Source organism: Urocampus carinirostris, chromosome 5 (assembly GCF_059441175.1).
Source record: "Urocampus carinirostris isolate Australia breed hairy pipefish chromosome 5, RoL_Ucar_1.0, whole genome shotgun sequence".
NCBI lineage: Eukaryota > Metazoa > Chordata > Actinopteri > Syngnathiformes > Syngnathidae > Urocampus > Urocampus carinirostris.
Window position 1 is genome coordinate 39213878 of NC_142353.1, and position 24725 is coordinate 39238602.

At 38.6% G+C, this 24725-nt stretch overlaps 1 protein-coding gene across 2 annotated transcripts in view; it reads right to left on the reverse strand.

The window, feature by feature from the left end:
* LOC148366363 (ADP-ribosylation factor-like protein 15) overlaps positions 1-24725 on the reverse strand; it is a 115587-nt gene that overhangs the window by 35888 nt on the left and 54974 nt on the right. For both annotated transcript variants that reach the window (XM_088336795.1, XM_088336796.1), the window contains exon 4: positions 13938-14146. In XM_088336795.1, the coding sequence (XP_088192921.1) occupies positions 13938-14146 (209 nt within the window). The remainder of the gene's footprint in view (positions 1-13937; positions 14147-24725) is intronic.

The following is a 24725-nucleotide window of genomic DNA, read 5'->3' on the forward strand; positions in this document are numbered from 1 at the left end:
TCTTCGTCCCAGGCACATCCATCAACCCAGAGACAGCATTATTTGCACTTCACAGATCAACAAAACTGTTGATGCTCACAACACTGTGAATAAGAAAATCAGATTTACTCTCTGGTGTTTTCACTGTCATCTCAATTATGGCTGCAACTCACGACAATTTTAACAGTCGACTAGATACTGAATATTAAAACGGACAATCATCAATTTTTTCTCTTAAATTTAGCACGCAATTGATTTAATTATGTGGCAAATTACAATAAACACATACTATGGATTTGTACAAAAATCAAATTAAAATGTCCTATCTTAAACCAATTTGTCACAATGCCCAGTCAGTAAAGACATACATTCATAAATAAATCTCTGTTCGTTTTTGAGGGAAAGGAAAATAAATAATAAAGTAATATTAAGTAAGTTCTGTATACCAAGAACAGGCTCATTTACACCAATAGAACAGTACATACAATAAAAAGTATGGTTGTTTTGTGTAGAACAATCAGTGGTCAACTGGAATGTCTGTAGCTAAAGCACTGCATGCATTTAATTTTATATATGTTGGACAGGAACAATCTGGGATAACGCTCAAGCTCACTTGTATAGGAAAATATAAGCGTATAAAATGTACACTGCTCGTTATCAAAACCGTATTACCTTAAATGTGACTTGAATCTTACCCAGGCTAATTACACTTTGCTTTGTTCAACTATCCGTTATACTTTCTCTTTAAATGTCGATGTGTCATCAAGGTACTGCTATGATACGCCAAGTCTGCTTTGCAAGTTGTCTTTTCATTTGCTGTATTCAGGGATCAGAATGGAGATTTTCATTTTCAGCTGAAATAGCCAGCGTCCAGGAATAAACCAGGGCGGAGCCCCCGCCCCCCCCAAAACCTGGGTTTTAGGCAATTTACTTGTCCAAAACCATGCTTATATTTATCATTTAAGTAACATTTTTAGAAGATTAAAATAATTTGCCCACATATCTTGCAGTATTTACAAAAAAATCAGTTAAGTTCAAATGCAGTTCAGTCCATGCAGCTTGTGCGACAATGCGGCCAATTTTTCTAACGGCCGCCAGGGTGCGCCAGAGCAATAAAGGAAAGAGTGAGACAGTCGGATTTTGAATTTGTTTGCTACGCAAGAGAAAAAGTGAAAAAGTCGGAATGTCTTTGGGGTTCAAAAACAGCGGAAATCCGCGGATCCGCGGAAAATTCTGATCCCTGTGTATTTAGGTTAAAGTGCTCCCAACTTTAGAAGTTTTGGTCCGCTCACTTAATGTTGAGGGTTATTTCTGTTTGTTATCGCTCATAACAGACAGGCTATTGTACCTGAGTGACTCTCTGCAGTGATTGAAATCATATAAAATGCATCACTCTGTTAGAGAAACATGTAACGGCAATAATCCACAAAGGAATTGTCGACTATGTGGGAGCCCTTGATCATACATTGATTTTCCAAAGAGAAAACTAAACAACCAAAAAAGGCCCAACTGATTTTCATTTTATTCTATTTCCACGGCTAATTACTAAATATTATTTACACATTGTGCAAAGTAAGAAGAATTCAAGTTCAAGCCACAAAGTCTGGTGGAAATTTTCATTCAACTCCCTTTACATCTTCATCCTTCACAGAAAGACCAGGACACTGTTCTGGACCTGCCCTCCTGGCCTGTAGGTCATTGGGCGCGCCGATTATCCGCAAGTTCTTGACACAGGACAAATCTGTGTGCTTTCATCTGTGTCGGTGGGTCGCCCCTCAAAGCCTTGTTACAGGATTGGCGCTCTCCAATTAGCACAATTAGCATTTGGCAAGCCGCCGGGGGCGTCACATGGTGCTAGATTTGCACTGATGGTACCTGACAATGCTGCAGATCAGTCTACTATTACAGCGGTATAATTTACTCATTATTAGAGAGTAAAAGAAATCTTAAATAAAACAATGTTCTGTGTGAATTTATATGGAATACATATGTAAAATTTCACTCTACTCTATGTATTGCTGAAGAATCTGTATTATTAACTGTTGTTATGTATTTATTTCCGTACCATGGAATGTAACAATAAATGACTTTTGAAGGAACACGTTTGTTTGTCTAGCTGCTTTTATAAAATATTGTATTCCGTGCTGTGCTGGCAAACAGAGTTCCTCAACGTTTGAAATAATGTGTGTGTGTGTGTGTGTGTGTGTGTGGGCTGTGAAATTGGGGTGCAGCATTTGAGGTGAACATCTGGAGGTGGTTGTGCCATGAAGGATTGCAGATGCTTCAAGTGAAATGGATCGAGTCTCGGTTGAGTATCGACCGTCAATGCATCGATGGATATACATATCATGTACGTTTTTGTGTGTATTTTTGTGGGGATACAGTTTGTAGCCCTTAATCATTTAGAAAACATAAATCAACATCGGTCAAGTGAATCTCGATGTTAGGAGGCAAGTAACAGACATCTGACAATGCTATAAAATCGTTCTTGATGGTATTCTGAGATGAAAGTCCAAATGTATGACATTTGCACCAATTTGGTTCACTGTGCTATTCCTCACCTTAATATATTCCAATGCAACAAACAAGCAGGTATAAAGTACCTGGATAGTATTGCTGGGCTGACAAATGCAGATCATTGATAAAGGAATAAGTGGACTTCAGGAGCAATAGCTTCTTTTATTGTTCCTCTCTCATTTTGAAACTTTAGTTTCACTTTGCAACAATATTCAAGACCTTTTCTCAAAACAACATGCAAGTGTTCCATTAATCACTTAACATTCAACCTGCACTGTGGGTTTCCTCTAAACTTCAACTCCAGTTATTAGTGGGCCATACAGGAGAACCTTGTACAACATATAGCACTTACAGTTATTCCAGCAGAGGACAGAAGGGATTATGCTATAAATGCAGAATGTTGGTTTTTAGCTCCCTAAAGAAATCTTATAGAAAAAATTTATTTCATTCTAATGCTATTAACAGCTATCAAACACGAGTATGGAATCAGATACTGGTTGCAATGGGGACTGGACTTGATTCATTCTGTTTTTGCCACATTAATTTGGGATTTAGGACAATACATATTATATGCCTAAATGCGACTTACTAACATGTCTTCTTTTAGGTATAAACATTGAATTGGCTACGCAACAAGCCCAGAGCAGAAAGTTTTACGTGAGAGAAACATACAATGAGGCATTACCAATGCTTGTTATGAATGGTTGTGTCTGAGCTATAGGTCTAAAAATACTCAAAAGAAAAATAAAATTACTAAGTTTCTTGGGATGCAAATACACAAAAAAGAGAAAAAAAAATGTATCTATCTTGTGTCTCTTCCTGTTTACTCATTTTCTGATTTGATAGCCCACTTTTACAATGCAGACAAAAGCCACAAAATAAAATGTCTGAGTTTCTATCACCGGAGGTAAGGCGTCTTCAATAAACATCACTGTATTAATTTAGTTCGTCACACTGACACAAAACTAGTTACAAAACTACACACTGGATCGTGTTTATTTTATTAGCAAAATGAGTCACATCATGCATTCACATGCTATTGCTTAACGTCCAAGACTTGGGCGAATAAATGTATAATTGCATTAAAAGAGCTTTTTGGATATGTGTCAAGTCTATGAGGGAAACAAAATGTTATTGAAACATAAAAATTAATCTGAGGAAGTTTCCACCTTGAAATGGGGTTGCACAACACCAGTATCCACGATAAAGAAAAAAATACTGCACAAACTCACAATATGGATGGAGACATGATGTCCTTCATTAACACCCTAAAGACAGACCCTGGGTTTTCATCTTATTGAGATAAAGAGCACATTGCGATCATACCAAACAAAAGTTGAATGACAGTTAGCTTTAAATCTTCTTTGTGGATGGATATAATGACATCTCAAGAAGGGTTAGGAAGATAATAAGATATCTTCCATCTTACAAAGTTTACCATCAACAATACTCAATATAATAATAGATTATAACATATGACGAATAATCCTTACTCAATAAGTAAAACAATAAAAAGTTCCATCATGAGTCCCATACATAAAAGTGCAGCCACAGACCTCCCAGGCACTTTACACCACTCTCTACTCAAATGGAAAATTTCCCCCACAATCACTTTCTCCACAGTATCTTCACTCAAGATGGTTCCCAGTAAACATCCACCCGTGTCACCCTCCCTCAAAAATATCCTGGAAGAGGTCAACGGAGAGATTAAGACCATTCAAATGGGGTCATAGAGATCAATGATCAAACAGGGAACCGGGCCCTGCCTCCACAGCCCCACCCCACCCACTTCATTATCAGGCTTACTGAAATAGAGACAAAAAAGCTGGCTAACAATTACTTCACTAACCCATGTCCACGCCACCTTCTTAATCTGCAATGGCGGTGTCATCTAAGGCTGTCAAGGCACCAATCCCCAATCAGGATGTCTCCATCATTTGATAGTGGGATACAAAAGTAATCAGTCTAATCAGAAACATCACTAGTTAAAGTGCATAGAACTTAAATGGCCTTAGCACGCTCTCTTATTATCAATGAATGGCATTAAGTACTTAATGATGGCAAGGTCTCAAAAATGAATGGTTTATTGCTATAATAAACCCAAAATGTATAACAATGGTGAATATTCTGTCAAGAACGGAAGAGCAGCTCCTAACTGTGGATACACTACTGTCAATGGGGCTCATGAGATGCCAATACAAACGCTTCTGTTTCAGAAAATGACTTCTCCAGAGCAATTAATATGCACACGAGACAAACCAAAAGTCTGCATCACCAAGCCAATGAGTGTCCTTCGACCATTTTTGTCAAAATATGGCAAATTGGTGATTAATGACTTGTTAGCAATTGTGTTGACAATCTTTATTCTGCCTATTGGTACTGCTCCCCAGACTGTGGGGAACTGAATACAAACTAAGTTTAAAAGAGCGGTAGCTTCATTTATGGGATTCACCTTCCAGGTGCTGACAGGCGCTTGAGTTGTAGCTTTGTCACAACACAGAAATAAGTCTTGATATTGTCCAGTGAAAACAGATGTGTTCCAACTCATACCAGGCACAGTTTTCCTTAAAATGGAGAAAGGCTTTAAGGGATGATTTAGGACCAGATTACATTGGGTTTAAAAGTGATCGAGATTGTTGGATGGGGGATCTCCTCTATCATCTCGAGATATGACATCAAAGTTTGATTTGTCAAGTTCTTTATTTAAGAACAGGGCTGTGCTCATGAGTAATAGAGCTGGATATGCATGGCCCCTCCAAAAAGGATACCCTTAGTCTCCTCATCTTCATCATTTTTGTCAGCCCATCCATTTCCCACAAATATCATCTTAGACTTTGATATGATTTAGGAATTACAGAATACCACCAGTTTCTTCAACCGTACCAAACGCTCACACAGCCACCTACAGCTCCACTTGAAGCTACAAACACAGACAACATTTTCTAAAACAAGAGCTTCTCATGGACGCAGTCCATTAGGCCCAACCATCCAAACAGACCTGCTTTGTTGAGGTGTTATATCAACAGGGTGACCCTGACAGCTCGCTTGCTTGGGCCCCTGATGGCAGGAGATTGATGTCAACAAGGAATTTTGTCCCATGTTTCCTTCTAACTCCTTCAGACCCACCCAGCTCCTGACAAACACTTACACCAGCACAGAGATCTCCAGTGAGCCTTTAGCAGGTCTGCAGAGCCATATTAGGGACCGGCCCCTTCCTTCACCCCTCACTCTTGCCGTGCGAGAAACACCCAAAGCCATCAAGGTATTGCTACAAACAAGGAATTCCATTAAGCAAACAACACTACCCACTACCAGTTTGTATATTGAGGAAACAAAACACCTTTTATGTCAATAGAACAGTTGTCTTGAAAGGGAGGCTAAAATAGGGACGTCATTTGTATACAATATACAGCATCAATGCCAGGGAAGAATTTACACAACTGAATTTGGGTCTATTTTGAGTTGTGTCAAATATTCACAAGCTACTGCAATGCAGCCGGTTAAGTGGAATTCCCATGAAAACCTGTTGCAGACAAATCCTTGTTCCAGGAAATACTTTAACTAAATGTTTTTTTCACTCTTGTTGCAGGTAAAGAAAATAAAAAGCAATATATATATTTAATATTTTGATCTCAGGTTTCATCAATATACCAACTTTCTATATCATGTAATTTGTCAGTTTGGTTATTTTGTAGTTCTTTCACCAAAAGAGGGTGTGTTGTTGTTTTGCAATGCCTCCAGTACAGAAAAAGTTTGCTTAAAGTAGCTTTGGTGGTTCAAAATGTCTGAAGAGCAATGTGCACTGGCCCTGAACATGGCTTCGATGTAAAAAGCTAATGGAGATTCTAATGAATAATGAAAGGAGACATAGCATACAGCGTATAGATGGGTTCTCCTATAGGGCATTTGTGACATCATTTTAGTATTTGGAAATCCTCCATGTAGGTTACTTTGCAGTTGCTTGTTTACCCTTGTGCCCCTGCTTCTAGAAGAGAAGTTACATAGACGTAAAAGTTATGATATGGATGCTAAAGAATAATACAGTGGTTTTAATTTGGTAGTATTTTAAATCAACACAAACTTTAATTTTAAAACAATTTTACAACAAATAGACTTTTCTCCCCAGAAATAACATTCATATAGTGTGTGAGCCATATGAAAATAAGAAAACTCCATAGGATAACAACCCTGCGACAGGGGATCCTAACGGACAAGGCGATTTCTTGAGCTGAACTTCTACCCTTTGCAAAGTAGACACAAATGCACTTATACTGAGCTCTAGTGGGACTTGATTCAGACATGTACCTGTGTACTCTAAGTGTAACGGTCATTTAATATTAAGCACTTTAGCGCTGCATCTTGACCATTTTCAATAAGTCATGGCAAGATAAACAATTGAGAAGAACCTTTTATTTTGTGAATAATTCACCATGGAAATGGAATTCATAATTCTGAAGCAGACACATTTTATTCTTAAAATCAAGTTATTGCAGTGAACAGTGTTGGTTACTCGAAATCACTTTTTAAATATCAATGTGAGATTTATTTATGGAAGTCATATGAAATGTCTGCTTACTATAGGTGAGATAAAATGTCTTGATGCATTTTGATTGGCTATGACAGAATCAACATTGCCCATTCAGCAAGGAGCCAAGTGAAATCATTGGATGAATAATAACTAATCAATGCTATTCATACCAACCATTAAAAACATTGCTATTTTGGAAATTTGATTTCACCTAGTGTTACTAAAAAGGGCGTAGGCCCGTGGCCCTTGGTGCTGGCAAATAGGAACAGATCTTTCGGGTCCCACGGTTTGTGCAAATACACAAAAGACATTTGTATTTGACTTGATTGGAATAAGAATGAGGGCAGCATGGCGGCGCAGTGGTTAGCGCATGTGCGGCACAGTTTATGTCATCGGAACCTCCTGTGTGGGTTCAAATCCAGCTCCAGACTTCCTGTGCGGAGTTTGTAAGTTCTCCCTGTGCTTGCGTGGGTTTCCTCCCACATTCCAAAAACATGCATTTCAGGTGGATTGGCCGGTCCAAATTGTCCCTAGGTGCGAATGAGCGAGTGAGTTGTCTGCCCCCGTGTGCCCTGCGATTGGCTGGCAACCAGTTCAGGGTGTCCCCTGCCCACTGCCCGATGATTGCTGGGATGGGCTCCAGCACCCCCACGACCCTACTGAGGATAAGCGATGGGAATAAGAATGCTTTTTAAAAAGTCAATGAAAAAAGCAGCTGAAAAACCACACCAACAAATTAAAAGTGTAGGACAAATTCAAAGTCACAGTTAATACTTTAACCCATTAATGTACCGGTGGTCCGTCGGCGGGCCGTCAGTATGTTGAGAAGCAAGTACATGTATGTAGGATTTCACCAGTCACTCAAATAGATAATGCCACATTTCATAAGAAAGCTTAAAACTCTTGGGATTCAAGATATGCTGACCATTTAAAACATACTTGTCACAGAAATATCACCATCAGTCTGAAACAAGATACCCAAAAACTATAAAGTAGACATAACTCACCAATTATGTCCCCTGGCCGTCATGATATTCTATGATAGTACATCACTATGGCCTTCTTACATCCTCGAGAGTCTAGTAAATCCAACGGAGTAAAAAATTTACTCCAAAACACAATCCCGACAGATAAAAAAAAAAAAAAATCCCCCGAGAAGCATCTCTGCATCAATGGACATTCCATGTTGGTAACCGTCTGTTTAGCCCCATAATTCCCGTTTACAAATAAACAGACTAAAAAAAATCATATTCTTTAAGCCGTTAGCCTCTCAACTGTTGATTGACATCTTTCTGGGCCAATTGCAGGCTTTTTTGCATGGTCCACAGCTCATATTTCCTAAAAAACATAACGCCTCTTTTACCTTCGTAAAACTTTAGCCAACAGTAAAAAATGATGATTGACACATTGTTCAGCAAATGAAATTCTGAATAAATCGATACAAAGATGTCCCTTTTGTATTTAAATGCGATCTTGAAAATAAATGTGCGTAATCCCATTAGGGATTCATTTTTAAGCACCATTATTACGCGCAAGTATGCGCAATCATTGATTTGAATCCTGTAAAAAGAAGTAAAACATTTACAACTCTTTTAAAATGTCTAAACAATTAGCTAAAGTAAAATACACAGTTGCATAGTTTTAGTGCTGTAAATGGTTGTCTCCAAATAGCCACTTTTGGAAACGCCTAGACCTACCAGTAGGAAAATGGGTAAAATACAATGTCATGTTTTTCCGATTAGGATTAAATTTGACAAGGTAGCTGGTAAAGCGTCAAGCTATTTTCTCACCTGTTTTCCAGCTAAAATGCCCATGCTACACTCATCTGCAAGCCTTTAATTGTGCGTTCTAACTCTGATTACTCAATGTTAGTAGCACTTGCTGTGATTATTTCAGTTTGGGACAAAACTTCTGAATCCTACCTTTCAAAGAAGACTGAAACCATCGATATGCTCTAAATGGTTTAAGAATTGCATTCCATTTACTCAGAGTGCATTTTGGATTGGGATTTTAGGCACATGTTACAAACACTTTAAGGGGTTAAAACATATAAGAACATAATGGGGATCAATTCAATTATTTTATATTATAGAAACTATCCATGACTGATTAAAATGATAGTGAAACACAGCATAAACAATTTTAACTTCAATTAGGTTATCCAACACTGAAAACCAAGAGAAAAGTATGCATATAAAGCTTTTATTTGCGCACTAGTTCTGTAGCTGTTTATACAGTTAGACATGCTACAAAGATATCACAAATGAGGGGAGCAATCCTTTCAAGAGAACCTAAAGTATTAGAAAGGGGACCTGGGGAGAAGTGAAAATAAAGCCGACTAAGAGACCCCTGCAGACCTTGAGCAAATGTTTTGTTAACATATGGAGGCCCGCTACTTCCTTCTGGCACACTCCAGTGGTCCCACTAGTTTACTATTTCCTTGTTTCTTTTTAAGCGTGGAGGGGTGGCAACATAATCTGAAGGCAACACGGTCATGACTTCATTGACGGGAAGCGTTGCAGAGGCAAGGCAGCACGTGGTGTGACTGTGACTGGTTTGCGGTTTCGTCTCAGCGACCCTTCTTCTGTGAGTCACGGAATATCAAGTGACAAAGCCGTGAGTCAGTGATAATTTATTCACACCGTTAAAATGCTTTCTTAAACATAGTACAAACGGCATCAATGACTAAAAGAACACCTCATGCTACAACTTTGTAACCACAAATGAGGCCACTTATAAGGTTTTTTTGTTTTTTCAAACAGTCTACCGCTGAAATTCTTTGCATTTTATTGCCATTGCACAAAGGCATTTTTATCACATATTTTCACTTAGTCAAATATATTAAGGCTATTTGTACAAGGTGTGTCAGAAAAGTTACAGGACATTTGTGGGAAGCTTCAAAATTTGACTTGATCCAAACAAAAACTCCCTTCTCCAACAGTATCTGGCATCTGTGCATGTATATTTTTACCATATGTTTAGAATCAATAGATCATAAAAAATATTTGTTTTCAATTGCCAACATTTTGACTGGCTATAATATACATCATGTTCACATCAGGTCAAGTCATTTCCATTTATACAGCCCTTAATCACAAGAAGTCTGTATGGGCTGTACAGAGTACTATTACACTATCCCCTGATCTAAAAACTACATTGGGAAAAAATTCAAAAACATCAACATGAGGAAAATGAAGAAATCTTGAGAAGAAGCCGCGGATGAGGTAATCCCCCTTCCAGGATGACCAGGCTGCAATGGATGATGCAATACACAGACGTCATCTACATGAAATAAAGGTAATCCTTTAATGTCTGACAGCTTCCTGAGGTCAACGTCATCTATTAGATATTGAATTAAAGTGTTTAAAGCCTAGATCTAAACTCTTGCAGATCAAATCGCATGGGCATTCCACAGCACCACGGCCCGAATGAAGAAAGCTCTCGAACCTGTGGATTTGTTCAAGGCTGTTGAGATCACTCATAGACCATCATTTTACAAGCGAAGGAAATGTGATTCATCCTTGTAACGTTCACAAAACCAAAATCTTGCGGCAGAACCTTGCACACGGAGTGAGTGCCAAGTAAACTTCTACTACATCATTCATTGTGCTCAATATGACCTCAAATGTGGGTGATACTATTTATATAAAACAAATTGTCTTAATAGTTGAACACATGTGATTCTTCTTCCCATCCATTCAAAAATCACGATCATTCAGGGGCCAATTTTAAAGATGGCCATTAGAATGGAGCAGCACAAAATTCTAAATGTATCCTTCCAGTAATGCGTGAAAGCACCGAAGGAGAACTCTGGGGATTACTTTAGGGAAGTCCTGTAGTTGAGATTTGTTACTTCAGTCAAATAATTTTTCTGACAGAATTCCTAGAAGCTGATGCCAGACAAATTTGGTGATATCATAAGTAGTTTGAGTGCAATGACACTAGGAAACCTTAGCAAAGGATATGAGGTCATAAACAATGTCGATCAATTCAAAATAGCATCATAGTCATCAGAGCTCTAAAGTCCCATTGATGGATTTTACATAGTTGGGAGAGGCACACATTATAATGGTAATAGCAGGAGACCTACTTTATGTCATTCAGCTGAACTGACATGGCCTTCTTACAAAGTGCAAATGAGGCCTTCGGGCGAGATCCATCCCTATTCATCCATCCATATCACTCAGTCACACGTGTCATTGGTGTTTGCAAACAGTTGCCAAAAGTCAATACTCCCAGAAATTGATAGTACAGAGGGTCAAATATGGCAAAGGACATATCAAGCTTAGACCAGTGAAACATTGTGCACAGCTCACAGGCCAAATTAACAGGCTATGGTACAGGCGCCAACAAAGAGAGCGGTGTTGTCGCGTCTGCCTCGAGCGCAAGCAATTTTAAACCATCAACGAGATTAGTGGGTTTCCGTGACCGTTGTGACTTGTGTACAAATGCAATCAATCCATACTAATGACTTAACCCAAGTTAAACTGATTGAGGTCCAGTCAAAAGATTCCAGTTTGGCTCAAAATAACACAATCTGGTAGAGGACTCTTCTCGCAATCGTTTCCCAGAGTGGATTTCCCATCCTTTTAGAGCCCTCACACCGGTGGTCCAAGCAAGCAACTACAGTTGACCTCCGCTGAAGGCATCCATCTAAGACTTCAGAGACATTCTAATAGCTCTCGGCAAATGGAAAATTAAGTTCCCGTTTTTTTCGAAGGCCAAGCGAGGGTTGTACTCGAAATTCTAGCAATAGCGTTCAAAACCAGAAAACTCCTTGTTTGCTGGTTCCGGAATACAGTAAGCAAGCAAAGATGACATGCGAGAAGAGTGAGTGAGTAAAAGAGTAAGAGATCGTAAAAGGGAAAGAGTAAAAGAGACACAGAGCGACAGAGGGAAAAAAAGGTAACAGACAATCCTTGTTTTTCTCATTCCTGCCTCCACAGTGTGATTAATTGAGTTCTGCAAGGAGGTGATAACTTGACCTTTAACTACATGACTATTCCATGACATTTATGCCTTTGTATTTTTGTCAGAACAAATAATTACCAAGCAAAACAAAGACAAGTGTTTTACATGAAGTTCTGAGTTGGCCGTGAATGTGATGATTCCCTACTCAACAACTTTACAGAAGAAGTAAGAAGAGCTCAATACAAACCTAAGATGCATAGAAAAATAAATGTAGCTACATTAATAACGCGTTGTTTCGGTACAAAAGTACTGGTCTGACTCAACAAACGATTAGGTTTCCCTAGCTGATGGAACATCCATGTTATCCGAGTTGACTTTTAAGGTAAAAGCCAGAGAAATCCATGCAGCACCGCCAGCTTAATATCCAATTACTAGTAAGAACAGACTACAGCAGTGATCGGCAGGTTCCCAACGTGAATCTATTACTTGCAGAGAAAAAATGTAGCCTGTGCTCCTACAATGCGTGCGGACAATAAGCGGGTGGTGATATTACCCATCCTTTACAATTCAAGTGGCTGTGTTTTGAGGGACTAGCGGAATGGAATCAAATAAAAACCCAGAATTATTTTCCGCTTACTTATTGGATCAAACATGGTCTATATACAGTGATACCTCTTTCTACGGGCACCTTTATACACGAGAATTTCGGTATACAAGCAAAAATGTACCTCGCTGTATGGAGGAAAATTCAGTTCACGAGCAGTCCCAGAGGCTACCACTAGAGACCGGTCACTGCTTGTGACTGCTCATTATTAGCATCAGCTCATCCAGTTTGAGAATGCAAACTACTACAAGCGGCAACAAATGGGGTGCAATTATTTTGGGGAGTACGTGAATTTAAAGTTACAGTAAGTTTAATTCTAAGTGTACAGAAAGTGTTTACGTGTCATGAACAGTTTTTTATTCTACCTGTCAACCAATTGCCCTACTATAATTGCAAATCCTCCCCTATTAAGCGGTAACAAAACTCACAAACACAATGCGGCACCTATTCACTTAGAGCAAGAAAGACCGTGTAGAATACGGCAACAATTTTAGCAATCTACGATGACGTTGTTGTCTTCTACCAGTGAAATAGACGTTCCGAATGAGAGCCTAAATGGGCAAGACGAGATTGGCCTTAAAAAAAAAAAATAATAATAATAACTGATAAAAATTGTGATACGGCGTACACAATTTAAAATATTTAAAAATCATATAAAATTCGGGGAACGTGTGTGATGAGAGTGAGTCTTCCCTGCAAAGGACATCCCGCATTGCCCACCTACCCCTTCCTCCGCACCACACTTAAAACTTTGTGCGGTTCGACTGCCTCCAATCTCTTTAATATCATCTTATTTGTCTCATTACAGTTTTTTTTTAAAATTTCTAATTACAATTTGAATGCAGGGCAGCGCAATGGTTAGCACGTGTGCGGCACAGTTCTGAGGTCACGAGATTAAACCTTCGTGTGTGGAGTTTGCATGTTCTCCCCGTGGTTGCGTGGGTTTCCTCCGGGCTCTCTGGTTTCCTCCCACATTCCAAAAACATGCGAATCAAGTTAATTGGCTGGTCAAAATTGTCCCTAGATGTATCTGTGCCACCTGTGACTGGCAACCAGGGCAGGGTGTCCCCTGCCCACAGCCCGAAGATAGCGGAGATGGGCTACAGCACCCTCGCGACCCTACTGAGGACAAGCGGTGCAGATAATGGATGGATGGATACAATTTGAATGTTTTTCTAATGATAAGGAAGGTGTGTTTCATAGCTATTTAACGTTTACTTTGACACTTTTATGAAATCAGTAACGGGCCGTATAGTTTTTGATCATTTCATATCGGGAACAGTCGCTTATTACACGACCAATTTGAGCTCCAAGCACAATCCTGAGACGCAATTAAGCTCGTGTGAAGAGAACAAGTTGAAATGGTGTGCTGAAGTGACCCGAAAGGGCCCGGGTTACCTGGTTTGGCGACCTTGCGGCGGGCTTGTCCTGGTGATTGGCCAGGATGAGGAAAGGTAATGTGCAGAGCTGAGGATGCTGCAGGGCCGAGTGAAGCTCGTTACGCGCCGCCTCAAGGTCCTCGTCTGATGAAGCGCTGTCCAATACGAAGACGACACCCTGCGACCCCTGGTAGTAGCGGCACCAATATTTCTTGATGTTGTCAGCTCCTGTGGAAGGACGTGACACCATTAGATCATCAACTTTTGGAGGGAGTCACTGTCATTAATGACGTCACTTTTGGCACCTAAGAATGTAAAATGAGTGTTAAGTTCAAGTGGGAAGTTTTCCATTTCGAACTCAAAAGTAAAAAAATTTATAAATGTTTAAAGTGTGTTGTGCTGTGTGGGTGGCTGTGGATTTGAGAAGGTTAAAAGTAGTAAAGGGTGTTCCATGCAGCTAAACTCTGGAATAGTCTTCCTGGTGACGTCAGACAGGCGTCTACTCTGACAATGTTTAAGTCCAGGCTGAAAACAGCTCTGTTCAACTGTGCATACAACTGAAAGGGTTCTATCTGCACTCTTCACTTTTACCTTATTTTAATTCATTGATTTTATTATGTTTTATCTGTGCTTTTAATGCATTTTAAAAAACACATTTCAAATTTTTTATGTCTTTTATTGTGTGTTTTAACCTGTTTGCCATTTCTGTAAAGCACTTTGAATTGACTTGTGTATTAATTGTGCTATACAAATAAACTTGCCTTACCTTGCCTTGCCTAAACGTAATCCAACGTATACAAAAGTTGGATTATAGCTCCTTTGAAAGGGGAAGTACATCGTATATGGAAATGCAGATACGAACTGAGAGTTCCACAACTACTCAAACTGACCGATTTAGAGTTTCCTATCATGGGTTTCAGCTATCAGAAAAATCTGAATTTGAGTTTATGATGTTCCTTCCTCCTTTTTGCTTTCAAATCTGCCTTATTATTCTTTATTGGCCAAATTGTCATTGTTATTGAAGGAAAATTATTATTTTTGCCTCCCACTAGTGCAGTGTTTCTCAACTAGTGGGTTGCGACCCCAAAAAGGGTCATATACCAGTTTACAGCGGTTCACAGGCATTTGCCTTGGCATAAAGATGCTAAGACAAAACAACTGTAGGGTCAATTCCACTCCTAAACCAGAAACAGCGATAATGCCCCGCAAACGCAAATTGACACCTGCTATTTCACAACACAGAAATACAGTATGTCAAAAAGTTAGTACACCCCTCATGTTTCTGCAGATATTTTATTATAATGTTAAATAGAACATCACTCAAGAAAGATCGCTTTGACACAATGAAAAGAGGTATGTCAACAAATGCCACGGCTTACTGGAAAGATATTCCATGGTCTGGATTGATCACGTTTGTTTTTGAAATACCCAAACCAATAGTCCACATTCCATTGCTTTTCCATTCCTTTATAATTTAGTTGTGTGCTTTGTTTCCCAGGTCAGTGGAGTCTAAATACTATATCAAATGTTGTACTTGTTTATGAAGGAGTGTGTGATAGGAAAAACACTAATAAGATCTCTGCATAACCACCTTATTACTACAACTGCAGAAGACATGTTCACTACTGATAATTCATATTTGAGGATTAGGGATAGTATTACTTATGTTTTAATCGTCATTTTGTAAAAAAAAAAAGCTTGAATATATTCCGCAATCCGTGGTTTAAACTGCACTTTTTTCATTCATTTGAGAAGTGGGATTTTTTTTCTTGATTCACGTTGCGGCTTGCAATAAAGATCGGATCGTGGATCCTGAAGTTAGACAAGTTCAGAACCACTGCTCTAGTGATTAGGGTTTTGTTCTTTACTCCCATTGTGATGGTTATTATTTGTAATTGGGAAATTATTTCTACATGTTATGATGCAATATCCAGCACGTGGATGGGAGCCAGGATACCACACATTTTACTTTCTCCCGCGACCCTACTGAGGATAAGCGGCGCAGATAATGGATGGATGGAAATTCTACTTTCCCTCCGCCCCCTCATCTCTCACTCCCGTCCATGTGCTCATGTTGCCTTCTTCCTATTCTCCCGCTCCCTGCTGGAAAAGAAAGCTGCCACTTAAGAGTGACCCTTCAACTTTGCCATGTCCGCAACGTCCCATTGGCTCTCGTTGGTAACTTCTGCCACCTATTGGCATGACGGCAGGACTTTTAAACTAAAGATTAAGGGTCACTGATTCTGAAGGATTCTGGGTTCTTGCACTATTTTTCTCTTTGCTTTTTTATGCTTAAGAATTGTTTTTTTAAAAAAACATGGGTTGCTGATTATCTGGTACCCTAACAAAAAATAGTGTAATAATGAGATAAGACCCAATACCCTTTCATATGCAATTTTTGTCCCTAAATCACAGGCTCAAACTAGCAACCCAAGGGCCAATTGTGGCCCCCAGGATGATAGTTTGAGGCCACTGCTTTAAATGAAAAAGACAGAGTATATTTCCCCACTAGATATCACTGTATTCTGTGGTGCCACCAAATATGAGTGGAAGAAGACAAAATACAGAGACTCAAAGTCACCTAAACGCACCCTATTACTTTTGAAAAGAAAAGAAATAAGAAGAGAAAAAATAAATTAAAAAAACACAAAGACCAAAATTAAAACTCAATTAAAAAAAGTGAAACGTAAAAAATGAGGAAAGAAGCATTTTATTTTAGTTTTTATCTTTTTTCTCTTTTTTTCTTTTTTCTTTCTTTCCTTATTTTCTTTCTTTTTCTCCATTTTCCATTTTTGCCTCTTTCTTCCCTAATTGTATTCTTTTAAAAAAATCCCTCAATTTTGTCATACCTTGAGAAACACTGGGTAAAAGTTGGAAGAAAGGGGTGCTTTTTGCTCACTTTCAGTTATCATAGGTTTTAGTCTGCCTTGGACTCATTTTTGGTTGCGCTACACATCTCAGCGTCATCTAGTGGACAAATATAAAACACTGTCCCTTTAAGAATATCGGAATGTTTTTAAATCAGAGCTGTTTTTGTGGAAAACCCCATTTGGCTGAACTTCACCTGGACCCTAGCTTCAGTGCCCCCAACTCAAATGAGTTTGAGACCCTGACCTAAAGGCTTGGTGGTTGGTATTTGGTGCTCTTACCGTGGATATCCAGCTACAATAACCGTTGCTACTTGTTGCTATGCCGATTGTCTCCAACCTTTTCCAAACTGAAAGCTAATTTTTTTACTAATTAGTGCAAAGGGCACCTCGTTTGTAATGCATTTTCTAAAATGACGTTATTACTCTGTAGTTACTATGTTATTACCGGGTTGGAATTTGATTGTTGGCCGTAGACTCGGTCAACCTCTAAAAAAAAATCATTTTACTTGAAAATCATTATGACCCAGCGCTGGTGAGCTATTTTCAGAACAGCTCCGAAAGCACCTCCGTTGTCCTTAGGGAGCACAACGTTGGGGACCCCTTTACTATAAGTTGTAGTAAGAGATCAATAATTGCACAATTATGGTAATATACCGGTACTGTTTGCAATTTTAGGTACGCAATTGTATTCGAATATATGACTCACATCAATATAAGGCGCACATGCAAAATTCAGGCCAATAAGGTGAATTATTTTCCTGTTTAGTCAAGCTTAATCTGGCATCTGTGTAGTGAGGGCTTGTTGTTGCATCACACACCAGCTGTCTAGGACTACACTTGATGATGTAGATCTTCTCTGAATGAAATTGCTCCAGCACAAGATTAGAAATTCCGGCGTATTGCATTTGGACAATCACTTATCTATCACAGCTATACAATAATAACACTTTTGAATGTGTTGAAAAGGGGGAAAGAGTTAACAAAGAGAGGTCAGCGCAAGGTCCCTGTGGAATCAAATGGCTTAACATCTGATCTGAGGAAAACACGTCAGAGCAGCCCACCCACTGGTCTCTCCAGTTCGAGCCCAGCCAATAAATACTTTGTCAGCCCTCGCTCGCAGATGAAGACAAGCTGAAACAAGGATTCGAATAACTTCATCAATGAGACATATTCTCTTAGTTGGGTGCGCTTGGAGGTCAGAGAGAAATCATTGAAAATGAAGGTATATCATGTGTTTCAACGGGCAGTGTTTTTTTGCTCTTTCGTTCCGTGGCAAAAACAACAAAATTACTCACGAGGAGGACATCCTGTCCAGGAATTGATGTGGTTGGCCTTAAACAACCGTAAGACACATAATTAGGCCTGCAACACGTTTATTGTGAACCACTTCCTTCTCTTTGTGTTTTTCATTTGAAGTAGGATTTTAAAAAAACAAAAACATTAAGGCAGAGATACTGAGAATCTCTTCATAAACAAATGTATCTTCCTGACATCTCTTATAAAGATTGATCTGGTTTATCTTTGACCAGAATTTCTATTCCTCTTGTTTCTATCTTGTATGAATTTAGAAAATGTTTGTGGCCAAGTGTCTTACACTGGCTTAGATTGTGCCCCCTCTAATCATAATTAATTCACTAGGTATATTTATTAAAATCTGACTACTGACGCTGCCCGACCTACAAACTAGTTAGGTTCCGGACGATCGCTCGTAAGTTGAATTTGTTCGTGGTATATTTTGTATGTTTAAGGTTTACATAAGTATGTTTAAGACTTGTATAAGTAACCTGAAAAAAACAAACATTTCATAAAATAATATGCTCTATAAAGATAAACAAAGTGAGGTTCTACTTACTTTTGGGACTTCCAGAGGTCCTCCTCCGTGGTAAAAAATGGCTTTTTATTCCACTTTCTTTTCAAAAGAAACGTCTCGCCTCTTCCTTACACTTTACACCAACCATAGTGAATGGATGCACGAGATATTAAACAATAAAAACGTCAAAGTACACTCTTTTACGATTACCCACGAAACAGGTGGGTGATGCTGGGTGACCTCTCACAGCGCCACACGCCGGTAGCGGCGGAAAGAAGTTCTACAGCACTGTCCTCTACTCTGATAAAGGTGCACACAAGACAAAATCTAACTTACAGCAATGTCCGGATATTTTTCGACATCCCGAAAAAAATGATTGTATCTTCCGGAATCCATAAGTCGAATGTACGTAAGTCGGGAGGCGTCTGTATTGCCAGTATTCAGGTTATATAAATCACACAGAAATCTGATTACAGTGAAGTCAAGTCAAGTCAAGTCATTTTTATTTGTATAGCCTTTAATCACAATTAGTCTCTAAGGGCTTCACAAGTTATTACATATAAGAAGTTTAGGTTATTCGTATGCTATAGAGTAGAAGTGAGTCTTAAGCCTGGATTTAAACATTTCCACCGAGGTTGCAGATCGGATCTCAGGGGGAAGAGCATTCCACAACACCGGTGCCCAGATGGAGAACGCTCTCGAACCCGCGGAACACTTCTTGGCTCTTGGACACTCGCTCGACCACAGTTAACTTTTCGCAGTCTCAGTACCTTACTGATATACATTGTGCAATGTGTTCTGCATTTTGAGTGGCTAAACACTCAATTCACTTCTCCTCTAACTGCACGTCAATTATGCTGTGGTTTAATGCCGTGGTCGGCAACCTAACGGGCTACAGACCAGTACTAAACCGTGAGGTTATCTGTAGGGCTGCGCATCGATAACCGGTTCTAATTTGGAACCGGTTCCGCAGTTAACCGATTCGGTGGTTAAACTCCATTTCGGTTCCACTATCGATCCCACCCGGGCTGCGTGGCTAACATAACAAACAAATGCACCCCAATGCAAGGTCAGGTGACGTCATTCCTTGTGCTATTTGTTGTCGCTGCTCGACCAATCACATCAGCTGCAGATATGTTGCCGGCTCGCAGTAAACGGTCAAAGGTGTGGCTGTATTTCACTCCAAAGGATGATGCAGGAATATTTTATACTTGCAAAAAATAAATCTCAGCGAAAGTAGCGGTCTAGCAAATACACAGTGGGTTTAGGCATACTATGGTTATCATTGTGATAATGATAGTTATTGGGCCGGGCTGCGAGAATATTGTTTATTATTTAATTTTCAAATCATCAAACTGGTCCGTGGTACAGAAAAGGTTGCAGACCACTAGTTTATTGTACACGTATGTAAAACAAAGGGGAAAAAATGTTCTGTAGTTTCAATGTTGTCCACAACATACAATACACCTAATCTGCTTCACATGTAAAGGATGACTCACTGAACGAAAAACCTTCTCTAAACAACGGGAGACGTTGGAGGTGCCGCAAAGCAGCTCTGACAGTTTGCTTATTTCAATGACGAATGAGCCGAGGGTGATGTCAGAGCTGTGACGTTTGCAACACAGCTGTTTGGAAGTAAACAGTAAACAGGAAGTCTGGCCCTGAGATGAGTTAGGACCCTCGGCAGATGTATGTGGAACACAACTCTATAGTCCACAAATAAAATGGGGTCACTCTAAATATTTGAGATTGAGTGCTAAAGGAGCACACCGAAATCTTTGACAGAATTCGTTGGGTTTGTAGTTTGCACAAAATATATATATTTCTAAAAAAAAATGATTCATTCATACAGGGATGAAAAATCAGCAAACGTTTTTGGAATAGAAATTAAATTCAAAACTATTTATTCACAGCAGAGGTAAGATCTTAAACCCCAAACCCGAGCCCCGACCCGAATTTCGGCCCGGATGGGGCCTAAAATGTCAATCTTTACATTCGGGTTCAGGCCAGGCTTCTCTCTCGCTGCTTTTTGTTTTGTTTTGTTTTTTAATAACCACCTGTCATTGTTTGTGTTTGTCCCCCGGCATTTCTTTCCCTTTAACTACTGCGCTAAACTATTTAAACTACTGTTGCTGTTTATGGCCCAATTTTCATCCCGCCAAAATGACGGACGGCCTTAAAATTTTCCCTTAAAAACACTTAAAAAAAAAAATCCATCAATGATGGAAAATTGTCGTTTAATTTAACCTCTACAGACAAAGAAATATAAAAGAGGTAAATGTTTATACAGTTTCGTTTAGGATTTTGTTACAAAAGACAGGCTTTATTTTGTTATCACCTCTCCTCCAGATTCTCAACAAATAAAATATTAAATTTTGGGTTTATTTGGGCTTATTCCTGAAAATCAAGTTAATTGGTCAGGCTCGGGATGGGTCGGGCTTTAATACCAGCAGACCCGAGTCTGGTCGGGCTGGATTTTTTTCAGGCCCGTTCGTACTTCTTATTCAAAGTCCAATACTTAAAAAAATGTTCTTAGATTGTCGAAGCAATTGGTCCCAAAAAAGAATATTTTTCACATTTTGAAACTGCATTGCGTGAATGTCTTCCTACCATTCCAAAACAGAAGAACCAACTCAGTTCCAAAATTGCGAAATATAAATTACATATATATGTATATTTTATTTTTACAATCCAAAGTAACTGCAGTACGTTTGACTTTATTTTGCCCAATCTAACAGAGCTAGGTGGTCACATGACTGCACACAAAATATCTGTGGGCCCAGACAGAAACAAAGCTCTCTGTGGCTCATTTAACATGAAACATGGCAGAATTCCAGATGGTCAACCAAGGCAAGTGACTGCTAATTGCATTTGTACACATTATAATGGAGCCAGGAAGGGGGGAAAACAATTTGCAATACATAGACAGCGTGGAAAAATGTAGAGGTAAGGAGAAACAGATTTCATGTCCTTTTAAAAAAATGAAAAACATGAAAGTGCTGCTGATCATTTCACCTATATAATTATTAGAATAAAGTCAGAAAATAAAATTATATTCATGTATAGTTAGCAATTATCATACCCATTTTATAATTTATACTCTCCTAGTGTATAAATAATAAAATTAATTTGGGGCCAATCATTTTTGGCAGAATTTACTTACATCCGTTTTATTTTCGATGGCCGAGTTCTCGTAAAGATCAGATTTTTAAACAAATTATCACTCCTAATATATCCTATTATTTGACTATTTTAACCATTTTCAACATACTAAAGTATTCAAATAGATAGAAAATGTGAAAAATGTCTTTATCATTAATATTTATACAGTGTATTTTTGTGTAGGGCAGAATTTATTTAATCTAAAAATATAACTCAAGTTTTGTGTGCATGTTATACACGAGGCTTTTAAGTAAATTATCGAATCCGTGCAATGATTAGTGCCTTATCTCCAAACAGAAGAGCAGCTTCAGCGACAGACTGCTGTCACAGTCTTGTTCCACAGACAGACTGAGAAGATAATTACTTCCTCATGCCATGAGGCTCTTTAACTCCATCCGGGGGAGTAAAAGCCCACATTAAACCCCACCCCCACATTTGCATTTTACCCTATTTTTATTACAGTGCGTATTTTCCGAGGCACTATTTAAATACTCTATAGCAAAACATTATATTGGGTATTTTGTATTCTATATCTTTATTTTATTATTGAACACAAGGATACTGCTGGAAGTGTGAATTTCCCTACGGGATGAATAAAGTATCTATCTATCTATCTATCTGATTACAAATGAAATAAAACTATGTACAGATTTTTAATCGAAAGTCAGGAGTGAGCGTTGTACATGGGTGCTTGTTATGAATAAATAAATACGGTTTAGTATTCTGATCCTGTATTCGTATTCATTTTTTTTTGTGCTTATTACCTGGCTAGTAATAAAGGGGGAAAAAAACTAATTTAGGTAATTTGAATCAATTCCATGCAAGCTGGGTTTATATACATGTAGAAAAATATAAACATGCGCATATGGTAAATCTGCACCTGTACTTCCAGTTATGATAGGCACAATTCTGAATAACGCCAGCAATGAGTGGCGAATATTGGACCACCTCTTCATCAGCTGTCACAGTGTGGCATTAAAGCAGACTGTGAAATGGTCTGTCTAGACTTGACGTCATATCGTAGTCCATCTTACGCACACCCAAACACGTACACAAACACAAACACACAGATTGTGTGCGTCCTTGTCACCTGGTAGTGGCCGAGTGACAAAAATGTGTCATGTTAATAACGGATACCATTCCAAAAATCAAACAAAGTGGCTTTGAGCACCATTCATTCCGCTTTTGCTGCACTTATCAGAGAGACATAGAAAAAAAAGAGACACATTAAAACATGATTTTAATTGTGATTAGTATGATGGGTTAAATGATTTCTTATAATTACCATACTTTGTTCTCCTTTTTATATTAGTAATATAGTTAATTATAAAAAGACATACATTTAAATATAACTTCTGATCCGATATAGGAGTTAGGATCACTATTCATTCGATACGCAGTACGGTTCAGTGTGGATGTATTTTTGTACAACTCAGTTTCTGTATCGCTTTGGTTTTCAAGAATTACATATCGAAACTGCTTCTATGATCCAAAGTATACTGCATTTTGAGTAGTTTTGGCTGACCTCAGAGTAGTATGTGTAGTGCTGATATAGCAAATTGATGAATAAAAAAAAAAAATCAAACCCATTTAAATTACAGTTTTCATTCACGGTGCTCAGTATATACTGCTGTACCAAAATAATTTAAACAGTTTAGTATTCAAGATCCCTCAGTGGTAAGTGAAACAATAAGGAAAATAAATAATATATTAAGACACTACATAGAGGTAAAATACTTTTAGTCCAGTACGTACCGTAGTTCATTTTTGTTATGTTCCTACCATATTGAAGTTGAGGGTATTACTTAGTATATTGTTTGTAAGCAAATTAAAAAGCTATTTATAGTCAAGTCAAGTTTATTTGTATAGCCCTTAATCACAAAGTCTCAAAGGGTTGCACAGATCACAGATTATAGCGAACCACAGACTATTATGACACCATCCTTGATTTAAAGCTTCATGCTCAAATGTAATAACGAATATCTATGTAGTCTTTGTATAAGTTGTACTCGATTTTAAGCTAGAGGCTTAAACAGCAATGAAAATGAACACATTCTTATAGTTCAATTCAAACCTCCCAAGATGAGTAGCTTTGTCTTTTCTCGTGTAAAATGCAATATTTCTTTCCCACATTCATCCACAGTGAAATAATTAATTCAGTAGCTCTGTTTCTTATGAACTTTTGAACTTTGTGCACCTAAAAAACTACTGCTGGACTTGCTGAATGGTTGGTTGTACGCCAGGAGCATCTAAGGGAGCCTTCTGTTGTAAAGAGGAAGCAAATATATAGAAAGTGCTTTTTAACAGACCCTATGCCCGTTCCTTACTCAAGGCTGAGTGAGCAGGAGGAGCCACAAATGTAGCATGTGAAGAGGGTTTTTAGGCTTCTAAATACTGACGCATGAACCTCACATCTTGTATCGTTTTTCCGCATCATCACAAAGTAATGCAAAAGATCACAAAACTGACGCAGGCATGTTTGCTTGTTTTGAAACCACTGGTAAGAGATGAAAACACAGAATAGGAAGGTGTTGGGTAAGTGATAAGGGGTCTCCAATCAGGAAACCTTCAAAAAGACCTATGCTAAACACTAACAAATGAAACAGCATATGAGGGTAAGCTTTCCGGATTCCAGACTTATGTCATGTATACTTTGAACAGTATGTCTTAACCTAAATTCAGCATATGAGAAAATTGTGAGTTTCTCTTTAACCCATGACCTCAATCCCACCCCCTAAATAGAATGATGTAAATGGAGGCATCAAAACATCATACTTATCTCGCCTGTGTGAGACCACTCTAAATTGATGGACTCACAAACGCTTATTTAAATATAGACATATCCTAAAAGTCTATTACAATGATCATAAAGCAGTGTCCTAAACGCGTCATTTTTGCTGTGGACACATAGAGTCAAATCAACGTACGTCCCCGGGACGCAACTTTTATGACACAAAATTGTCTT